Source organism: Trachypithecus francoisi, unplaced genomic scaffold (genome assembly GCF_009764315.1).
Source record: "Trachypithecus francoisi isolate TF-2019V2 unplaced genomic scaffold, Tfra_2.0 Lachesis_group17, whole genome shotgun sequence".
Classification (NCBI taxonomy): Eukaryota; Metazoa; Chordata; class Mammalia; order Primates; family Cercopithecidae; genus Trachypithecus; species Trachypithecus francoisi.
The window spans coordinates 13,262,017-13,273,658 of NW_022681462.1; the positions used below are offsets into that span (position 1 = coordinate 13,262,017).

General features: G+C 34.8%; 1 protein-coding gene across 15 annotated transcripts in view; it reads left to right on the forward strand.

Annotated features, from left to right (window-relative positions):
• The window catches only part of EHBP1 (EH domain binding protein 1), a 344,785-nt gene that overhangs the window by 291,064 nt on the left and 42,079 nt on the right, over positions 1-11,642 (forward strand). For all 15 annotated transcript variants that reach the window (XM_033239195.1, XM_033239197.1, XM_033239199.1 and 12 more), the window contains 3 exons: positions 1,407-1,545; positions 1,720-1,826; positions 4,484-4,607. In XM_033239195.1, coding sequence (XP_033095086.1) covers positions 1,407-1,545; positions 1,720-1,826; positions 4,484-4,607 — 370 coding nt within the window. The remainder of the gene's footprint in view (positions 1-1,406; positions 1,546-1,719; positions 1,827-4,483; positions 4,608-11,642) is intronic.

Here is an 11,642-nt window from a genome sequence, read left to right on the forward strand (position 1 = left end):
GGGATTTGCTGGCTAATCACACTGATATTTTAGCATGTTGCCAGGCCTAAAAAAATTTAGCTGTGTTTGTTTATTTTGGTAAAGACTTGAGTTTTAGACTATTGGATAGTTATTATAACAGTAGAACTCTATTTTTCTTTAAAAAAATAGAATGAAAGCCAAAATTGTTTCTATCATAACTATATGGCTAGGATATTACAAGCATGATATTAATGATAAATGTATTAGATAACTTTAAAAAAATAAAATAGTGCTATTTTCATTTTTATGGTTTATCTGTCTAGATAAAATCGGTTTTGCTTTCCAAATCACTCTTACATAGTAGTCTTTAAAGTTATTCCAACAAAAGGTGTGCTTTAAACAGCTTGCCTTTGTATGATTCCTTTTAGTTAAGATTTTGAAAATGGTGTTTATAAAGAACATATAAAGTCCATCTGTTCTCTTGAAGCTTTCAACGTTGATTTGGGTTTTAATTTTTTTTAATAAAATGCAGTTTACACATTTATAAATGAGGCATTCTGTGTTTGTGGAAAAGGATAAACTGTTACCTTCCCCTGAGGATTCTGTATCCCAGGCCTCCTTGAGGCTAGAGAATAGGCCATTGGAGGGCTCCCTCATTACCGATTGTCTCAATGCAGAGGAAGGGCAAAGTCTTGGTAGCTTTTGATAACCAGTTTCAGCATTCAGCAGGCTTAGCTATTAGTCATGCATCTTAGCCTTTCCCTATTTACTTTCAAAACACTTAATAAAAATAATAAAAGATTAGGTATAAAATGAAATATTTGTTTGGTACACAGCACCTCGGTATCTGCAGCTTCCACACACTGCAGTGGTTCAGTCTTCTGGGATATTTCTTGTTGATAGAACCATTTGAATTTGTTACCAGTATTAACATGGGAAGCTCCGGAAAAGATAATTGTAGTTTCCTTAGCTGTAAAGGGCTTACTTACAAATCTGGCTTTGGAAAGTTATAGCTGATGAAATGCAGTTCAGTAGGGTAGTATTATAATCCTACCTTTTAGCCTTCATCCAGCATTAGTGGTTTATCTCAATGGGCATAAAATTAGAAACTAGTTCTTGTTGTCATACAAGTCTGTGGGGCTGTGCAAACTGATGACACAGAATAGTGGGGGAAATAGGAGGCAAACATGGCTTTTAAATAGTATGTATCACTGGTGGAAGACATGTTTGTATCAAAGTTATCAAGAGTTAAACCATGTGTCTCAAAGTTTGTGATTACAGGCAACAGAACTTGCAGTTGAGCTGTTTAAAGTGCTTTAAAATCCTTTTCTTGCAAAAAGTTTCTAAATTAGTGTTTTCTTAAATCAGTAAAAGTTGCCTTACTAATGTGTAATTTTATGTTTATGAGATCAGGACTCTCTTACCATGTGTTGTTTTACTTTTAGAATGGCACAGAAGATCTCCGGACTGAACGATTACAAAAAACAACAGAACGTTTTAGAAGTCCTGTTGTGTTCAGCAAAGATTCTACAGTCAGAAAAACTCAACTTCAGTCTTTCAGCCAATATATTGAGAACAGACCAGGTAGAACACTTTTTAAAATGTTTTCCCACCTTATGATTTAACTGTATATAGATATCTATATATAGTTTATATATATATATATAAAAATAATCTGGTAATGTAAATTCACATTTCAATACACAGATATCAAGCTTTATAATAATTTTACATGTCTTTCCTCTTTTTTTTTTTAAGAGATGAAAAGGCAGAGATCAATACAGGAAGATACAAAGAAAGGAAGTGAGGAGAAGGCGGCGATAGCTGAAACTCAGAGGAAGCCATCAGAAGATGAAGTGCTTAATGTATATTAATTTTTTGTGTGGTTTCATGATTGCTGATAATTCCAAACTGTATGTGGAAATAGTGCCTTTATTTGTTAAAATGAGATGTTAGGTTTTTTAAGATGTCAATCTCCAGTGCATTCAAAGCAGAGTGAGAGGGGTGCACTGTTGAATTAGTCTGCAGTGTGGTGATAATTGTCAGATAAAAAAAAATGAATTTTTCAGAGTTCCACAGCCCCAGTTTCCTTGAGACATTTCCATCAGGGCACTTCCCATAAAGAGATTCCAGTATTGATCTACCGGGAGGATTTTAATTATTACAATAGCAGATACCGCAGAGCTGCAGTTAGAGGGAAAAGTCACATGAGACCTGCTAGAATTTCTCAGCCAACCCATTTTGTTGGCTTGGGTTAATGGGTGTTCAACCTTTCCATTATCCAGATCAGCCGTGAATTACTAGCTGAATGATGTTTGCATTAATATAATATATATGGTAATTTCTTCACTTAATTAACGGGGAGGTTCAGCTCAGTAGGGGTATGGGCTGATCATGTGTAAAATTGATTTGTGAGGGAAATATTTGATAGACCGCAGGGAGAAAGCTGCTTTTGATGGACAGCTGCGGGACAGAAGCAGGAAGAACAAGTTTTAACTTGAATTTTTGTCTGGAAGCATAGCTGTCTTTAATAGTACTACTTTTTAAATTATCTACAGTTTTTCTAGGTATTTTCATTGTTTTCAGTGTTAAAATATTCTTTGTTGGATTTTGAAATCCTTACAAGTACACTCAGAGTCACCAACTACATTTTAGGACTCTAAAATCTTCTCATTCTAAGTTGTTTACTTTAGAAGACCTGGAAAGGTATGAGCTAGAAGAGAACAGCTCACTGATAATCCTGATGAAGTATATGGTATAACTTTTAAGTTACAGAATACTTAAGTATACTATGTACTCACACTAAAGATACCTGATTATGAAATTTCTTTCTATTTTTAACTGAACCAATCAGTAAGAGCAATGAAGTTTGTGTGTTGCTTATCACTTCTGCCTCCTTATATATTTATTTTTTGTATCGTCTTTGCAAACTACTGTATTTGTTTTGTCTGTCTCTATGGGAATGAGAAAAGAAAATTTCCCTTTTGAAAATGTTCTACTGTCTGGTAGATAGGTTCAACAAGCATTCACCAGATTATCCCAGATTTTAAAGTTACCATTAACATTTATTCTATTATTGTATTTTTTTCTGCTATATTTTGCATTGAGATGGAAGAATATCCATTTTGTATAAATTTTTAAAAAATACAATGACTTTTAAAATCAAACTATCCTGAGAAATTTAGTTTTATGATTTCTTAAAATATTTTAACTTTAAGTTTGTCAGCTACCATAATCAATTTAATAATAAGTTGGTATAGATTGAGGTCACATATGAGTACAAATTACCAGTTCAAAAGGTATGTAAGTTATACATATAGTTAGACATATTCATTAATCATGAGAATTCTAAAATATGTTCATAATTAACGTAATTCTTGATTTTATTTCCTGTTTAAGGAGTAGTGAAATATAATTCCTTATAGCTTCTAAGAGATTCATATGCTAGGTACTGAAGGAATTTGACAGAAGAAGTTTGTTCACACTTATTTCTCTGAATAAATAATGTTGTAAGTGCTTATGATAGTATTGGTGGTGGTAAGAATAATCATTTAATCAGTTCTTCAGTATTTCTTAGCTAATTAGATCTCTTAGCCCCAGAAATGTCAAAAGGTAAACAGGTAATCCAAAGGGAGCCATAATTAATCAGTTTTTATGACTATACCATAAATAGCCCTGACTTTGATGATTTAAATTTGTAATACAATTGTTAAAATTAAAGGTATACTGGCACACATACATAAAAAATATATTTTTTTAAACATGGGTGGTTCAAAAAGTAAATTTTCAAATTAAAATCCAAACTTGGCTAAATGGAAGATTAACAAAATCAATATGAGTTTTCTTAGATCCTGTGTAGCAAGGTTTGAAACCACCTGTCAGGTTGCTATTTACAACTGTAATAATTTGTAATACATCAACAGAATGGCATATTAAAGTACAGGAGCCAGCTGGAGGGAAAATTGGAGATATTGTGAACTTCCCTTTTTATCATTTTTAAAGTATTTTTAAATAATGTAATCATTTTGAAAAAAATGTATCTCTTTTGTATTTCCATAGAACAAATGTGTCTGACTGTCTCAGGATGGATGCTTTCAAGGTCAATTCCTTAGTAAAACTCCATTTTTGTATATTACACTTTTGAGTTAAAAGTGTCATTGGTGTTTGTTTTGATAATCACAAAGGGAAAAATTATCTTCTTTGTCCATGCTTAAAAATAACACTGACTTAACTCTAAGGATATATTTTTTTTAGACTTAGCATTAACTTTTAAAATCTGGCAAATCTGGCTGTGAAATTATAAATATAATAGTAAACAGCTGAAGAGTTCTCTATTTACAAAAGTTTGGTATATGTAATACATATGAAAATTTTTTGAATCACAGAGAGTTGCTTTTGGTACTAAGGGTGATACTAAGGGTGTATTTGGTTCTCTAGGTAAGTGCTTTACTAAGTGTTTATAGAAAGGAAAAATGCAACTTACAAGTGATTTTTTTTCCTTCCTGTTTGTTCTTGTTAACAGAAAGGGTTCAAAGACACCAGTCAGTATGTTGTAGGAGAATTGGCAGCACTAGAGAATGAGCAAAAGCAAATTGACACCCGTGCCGCGCTGGTGGAGAAGCGCCTTCGCTATCTCATGGACACAGGTACGGTGCCCAATTACACTGTAAACAGTTTTGGCAAATTGAGCGTTCACAAACTCTTATAGAGTTTTGGAAGTGTGAATCTTTGAAGCCTGAATGTTCAGCAAAACTGCCTTGAAAATAAAAAGGCTGCGATTTGCAGCCACCTCTCTGGGCCCTGGTGATAAGAGTGCCTTCATGGGAAGTGATAACTCGCCCTGATACCGTGTGAGCCAGCACTATTGAACAGTGTGCTCATCCATGCAGAGTTGGAATACACATCTGTGCCTCATTGATATGCCACTGCTTAAAAAAAAAGTAAGATCTTTACTGTTCTACTGATTCATTGGGGAAAAAAAAGATTTGGCCAGCTAAAGCCATGTACTGCATGAAACAGAGCACTGTGCATAGGGGATGGCTCCATGGACTAGATCACTGAAATTTGAGAATACTATCTGGTTACTGATGCTCCACAATTTTTTTTTCAAGAGAACAGGTTTTTAAAAGTCTGTGATACTTTGTGTCACAGTTGCATTTGAAAGGATTAAGGTATATAGCAAGGTTTGTAAAGATGGGTTAGAGCACCAAGTTAGCTCCTAACCAGAGGGCAGATTGGCTTTTAATGCTGATTGCCAATGGTGATTGAATAGATCTGAGAGCACAATAAGCAACTGGAAAGGAACTGTGTGTGTGTGTGTGTGTGTGTGTGTGTGTGTGTGTGTAAAATGTTACCCCTACAAAGATATTAAAATGTGAAATAAATCATTCATACCAAATTATAAGTTATATTAAGAAAAAAAATCAAAAAATACAAGTGGAAAATTCATTCCTGTAATCTAATTAATTGCTTTAATTGTATGGCAGTGTTAAAATAAAGTAGATTAGCATGATTTAGGATTGGAAAGCTTTCCTGAACTTTTTCTTCTCTATTTTCCAAAAATGTATTCAAAATAAAAGAACTTCCCCAAAAATAAGCATTTATATGGGACATTTGAAAATGCATAGATTAGTGAAATCAGAACATATTAGAACAAGAAGGAACCTTAGGCTTTATCTGGGACAGTGGATTTCATACTATATTCTGTAGAGTCCTAAATCTTCTTCAGAGGCACCTCAGGGACTTGCCAGGACAATAAGGGAGCAGAAAGTAGACAGGCATCTGGATTCCTTACCTTACTTCAAATAGAGTGGCTCTGAGTTTATTTATCTGAAATAGTGGGCTTTTTGAAACAGTTTATTTGAAGAAAAGGTTCTACTGCTTAAAATTTAAAACCAAACATACTTTTAAAAAAACTATTACTTAATCTTCTCATTATGTAGGTGAGAGGACAGAGGCATAGGATATGTTCAAGGTCAAACAGATCACCACATGGTAGACCTTAGATTAGAATTCAGGCTACCAGAACCCTATCATACACAATCCTTCTTGCTACACCAGAATATGTAGACCATGTATATCAATCCCCTAACAAGTTACATGCATGTTCAGTCTTACACCTGTATACTTGTATGGATTCAGCATGGATCCATAAACCAATGTATTGTTTTATATTTGCATTTTTTCTTGGGTTTCTTAGGGATTTTGAAAATATTAGCTACGTTACCTTTATTAAACACATAATTACTAGACTGAGTAATATTTGTAATATATTTTCAACTATTTCCTGTAAATATTTTAAGGAGACATATTTCCTTTTTTATTTTCCAAACAAATGGAACTTAACCACCTTCCCTGGTTGTGTTGGATAAATTCAATGTTACTATACAAGAAGACTTGTGCCACTAGTGAAAAAGCTATAAATCCTGTTTCCTCTCCCCCTTTAGCACTTGGAGCCTGATTTATTGAGGGTTCTAACCAAAATAGACTCAATTTCTCCTTCCTACCCAACGTATCACTAGTGAAGCTTTGAAATGGCCCCATTCCAACCATAGATGCTTTATAATCTGAAAGACAGTCACAGAATACAGGTTAAATCTAGAATCCTTTGGAGCTTATTTTGTTTCTTACTTCACATGACAGAATCTGATCCTAACTGGATTTGCTTCTGCAGATTTAGACCAAAACTGAGTTGGTCTCCCAACTTCATAAGCTCCAAGAATCATCCTAGACTGTTTTAAACCTCCTCCAACACAAATAATGTTTTAAGATTTGCCTAAAACCTAGTATCTGAAGTAAGAGATAAGATGTTAGAAAGTGAAAGCATACATTCATCCTTTTCCTTTTTGGGTTCCAGTTCATTCCAACTTTGTATTTATTATAATGCCTGTTTTTGGTATGTTAGACATTTCAGTGTACTTTCTGATTCTCAGCCTAGAATTAAGGAGAGCAGATAGTGCCCGTGTTTTTTTTTTTTTTTTTTTTGAGACGGAGTCTTGCTCTGTCCCCGGGGCTGGAGTGCAGTGGCCGGATCTCAGCTCACTGCAAGCTCCGCCTTCCGGGTTCACGCCATTCTCCTGCCTCAGCCTCCGGAGTAGCTGGGACTACAGGCGCCCGCCACCTCGCCCGGCTAGTGTTTTTTTTTTTTTTTTTTTTTGTATTTTTAGTAGAGACGGGGTTTCACCGTGTTAGCCAGGATGGTCTCGATCTCCTGACCTCGTGATCCGCCCGTCTCGGCCTCCCAAAGTGCTGGGATTACAGGCTTGAGCCACCGCGCTCGGCCTTGCCCGTGTTTTTTATATGATGAGACTGAGGCTCAGACAGGGGAAATGACTCACTTAAGATGATCTCATTAGGAATGGTGGAGTTAGGGCTTGAACCCAGGTTTTCAGGTTTTCTAGCTCTTGACTCAGTCTTCTTTCCTCACTACATCTTCTTTACAGAACAAATATACTTTAATCTGCTATTTCAGTTTTTATATACTTGTAGATAATTGACTATATTCAGGTTTTTTGCTGATTTGAAATTCACATAATATAAAATTAACCATTTGAAAGTGCACAATTCTGTAGCATTTGGTACATTCACAGTGTTGTATAGTCATCACCGTTGTGTATTTCCAGAAGTTTTTCATCACCCTAAACACGAATTCTATTCTCACTAAGCAATAACTTTCTATTTTCTTCTCCCCCAATCCCCTGGGAATTTTAAATCTACTTTTTCTATGAATTTGCTTTATTGTAGTTATTTCCTGTAAGTGGAATCAAACGATATTTGTCCTTTTGTGTTTGGCTTCTTTCACTTAACATATCTTCAAGGTTCATCCATGTTGTAGCATGTACCAGTACTTCATTCTTTTTTATGGTTGAATAATATTATATTGTATGTTTATACCACATTTGTTTATTCATTCATCTGTTGATGGATATTTGGGTTGTATTCACTTTTAGCTACTATGAACATTTGTGTACAAGTATCTGTCTGAATCTCTGTTTTCATTTCTTTTGGGTATATACCTAGGGTTGGAATTTCTGAATCATATGGTAATATTGTACTCAATTTTAAATGAGTTGTGAGGTTTAGGTAGAATTCAGAATACATTTTCCAAAAGAAACACTGTTGTAAGTGTCTACAAGCCAGACAAACCCACGGAAACCTGTTAATTCCAAATGTAACTGAATAACACTAATAGTTATTTTAGACCTGAGTCCTAGGCTCCCAGAGCTTGGGCAATATTGGATTTTAAGCACCACCCCTGTGACGTTGAAGCTACTTACATCCTGGGGGGAGACAGGATGGGTGGGGCCTGGATGGCGGCCCAGATTGCTGGGCATTTCTCCTGGCATGTTGGCAGAAGGCCTTTGCAAGAAAGTAGGAAAAGAATGTAAAAGTCTCGTACAACAAGATGGGGAGGTGCCAGGGATGAGAATTGCAGGAGCTGGGAAAGGGCACCAATGACACAGATAGAACAACTATGGGATTTATATGTTTGGTTCCTTCTGAAATTGTTCAGTAATCCCAAATCAGTGATAGTTTGAATACTGAGCAGCCATACTGTGTATCGGAGTGTGTGGGTTTTTTTCTTTTAAACTATATTTCAGGCCGGGCGTGGTGGCTCACGCCTGTAATCCCAGCACTTTGGGAGGCCGAGACAGGTGGATCACCTGAGGTCTGGAGTTCGAGACCAGCCTGGCTAACATGGTGAAACCCCATCTCTACTAAAAATACAAAAAATTAGCCAGGTGTGGTGGTGGGTGCCTGTAATCCCAGCTACTCAGGAAGCTGAGGCAGGAGAATCTCTTGAACCTGGGTGGCAGAGGTTGCAGTGAGCCAAGATCGCACCATTGCGCTCCAGCCTGGGCAACAAGAGCGAAAGTCTGTCTCAAAACAACAGCAACAACAACAACAACAAAAACTATATTTCAAGGCATATTATTTTTGGCCATTTTACCTTGGGATCTATAAAATCCCTATGTAAATACAAGTGAATTTTTTTCTCCTCAGCTCTTAATGGTGTGTGTGTGTGTGTGTGTGTGTGTGTGTGTGTAACTGTTTTTGAGGAGGAGTATTTTAGTTTCTAGTACTTTAACTTTGTAATGATTGCTTCTTTGGGAAGAGCAAAACTTATTAGTTAGAAACATGTATGTATTCCAAGCTGACACTTCTTATGTAAGTATAGTGCTAATGGATCTGTGCCAGCAGTGTTGTAACCCATGAAAAATGGAGTTTATAATGGAAATGCTGATGGGCCCTTTTACTATAGTGCTACAAATAGTGTTAGTATAATGAATGGTGTTTCTTTTCCATTCCCAATATGTTTTCTTTTAATGGTTATCAAACTTTTTAACTGTAGTATTTTAATTTAATCTAATGATTTGAGTTTTTTAAGTTACAGTGTTTTATTTACATTTTGAGAGTAAAAGTTAAAACATTCGTGAGCGGGGAATAACAATAAAATTGCAACTTGCAAGTTTATAATCTTTAAGCACTGAGTAAAAGGATCATGAGCCTTCTCAAAAATACTGATACTGTAGCTTTTTGTAGAGTATCCATTCCAAAAACCTAACTGGCCATTTAAAAATAGGAAATATACTTAAGGAAAAAATGAATTAAAATAACTTTTTTCTACACATTCTTCAGAGTGTTTCTTTACCTCATCCTTTGAAGAATCAAATGTAGTATTAAAGCTGCTTTAAAGCAGGGAGTAGGGCCCACAAAACAAAAAAAAATCAAGATGACAATAATGGCCAATATTTTTTGCATGCTTATTAGATATTTGGCTCTGTGGAAAGTGCTTTACACGTATTTTGTTGTTTCTCACAAAGGCCCTATGAGATAGGGTCTAGTAATAATTGGGACTATTAATAAACATCTTTTTCAGATGAGGAAACTGAGGCCAAGAGACATAAGTAACTTAGTTGCCCAATTCATACAGTTTACAAGTGGGAGAGCAGGAGTTAAACCCAGTCTGATGGCTCTGGAGCCTGACTCCCAGATACCACCTGACATGATCCCTGCTTCATCTCTCATCTTCTTAGAGGTGAACTTCTGATTTTCCTGGGGTTCTACTAGTAATTCTCTGGACACTGTCATTACCGTTTTATGATTTATAATTAGTAAGTCAGAAGAAATAGATCAATATTCACTTCTTATGCAAAAAAGATACCTAACCAACCTGTTTAGCTCATTTGAGACCCAACAAGCTCATGTGCCTCTTAACATTATTTCTTTACCCTGGTCATCACAGTGTAATATGCATGAAAATCAGACTGTAAAACATCCCCATCTGGGATAATAAAAAGGATACAAACAAGGTTCCCTTCAAAAGAAGCATCTCATTCTTTACTAATCTTTGTAAGGTTCTCAAATTTGAACATTATAACCTTCAGAGGGTAGTTTTCAGTCTCGGACCAGCTACTTAGGAATACCTGAAAATGGTTTCTTGAGTTATGTTAAAAATAAAACTAGTTAATATTTCAGTGACTGACTTCTAAATTAAGGTAGTTATTTCTATATTAGCAGCTTACAATTTATGACAGTAGATACATATGTACACTTCCTAGGTTAAAGCCCTTTAGTTTTACTTTTAAAAGGAAAAATGTGATCTTGATCTTTTCCAATACAAAAATGTAATCTCAGCTATTTTAAAAAGTATAGTTTCTCATTGTATTAGAAGAACTTATAGAAAATTAGTACTTCAGTGGCATGAATGCTGGTTCAGTCAATGTCACTTCTCTTCATTAAAATCTAAATACTCAAAATTTTTCCATTTCTAGAGGGTTTACTTATGGTTGTTACTTCTATTCCTGAAATGCTATATATGATCATAAAAGATTTGCTCTGTGAATGAGCAAGAGAAAAGGCATGTGCAGAAGGTGTAAAAAAAGAAAAAGCATTTGTATGATCAAAGTACAGAGTAGTATCATTTTACTCTCACTGATTTATTTTCTCTCCGTAATGACCAAGATTAAATGATCACAGAGACAGACTTGTCTTGTTATAGTAACAGTGTAACTTCTCTTGCTGAGCTATTCCATGAATCAAGTACTAGTTCATTCCATGAATAAAGTAGATGTATTTTTATGATCCAACTCATAGATACTGAGTTATTACAAAAATCAAAATGAAACCAAGGCATTAAAAATGTGGGGGTCATGTAACTTTTATACTATGTGTATCTTTCTCTGATTTACTTTTATCTCTATTTTCTCATTTCTTATCCTACAAGTTGCATTCTGAACTTTATTATAATTATATATTTGATCCATATGATTTTTTAAAAATGTTTTTAATGATTATACCTAAACTTACAAGTTTGGTAAGATATAAATTCTGTTAGTGAGTAGTCACTATTCACCGTTTGAGACCATGTAGATATTATCAGATAATGAACATGTTTATGGTGCTATATAAGGATTAATTAAGAAAAACTCTATTGACCACCAATGGTAAACATAATTGAATTAGCAGAGCAGTAAAATAAATGTAGACAAAATAAATATAGACAAGCGCATATGAGAAAGCTTCTGTAATGTTTTAGATTAATAGGCATGCAGAATTCTTCACATTTTTTATTACGTTGTCCCTAGATGAATTCAAAGTAATTGGGGTGGTTAATTTTATTTACACAGAGCCGTTCACAGCGCATTAAATAATAGAGATAATTGAACAAGAATTGTCAA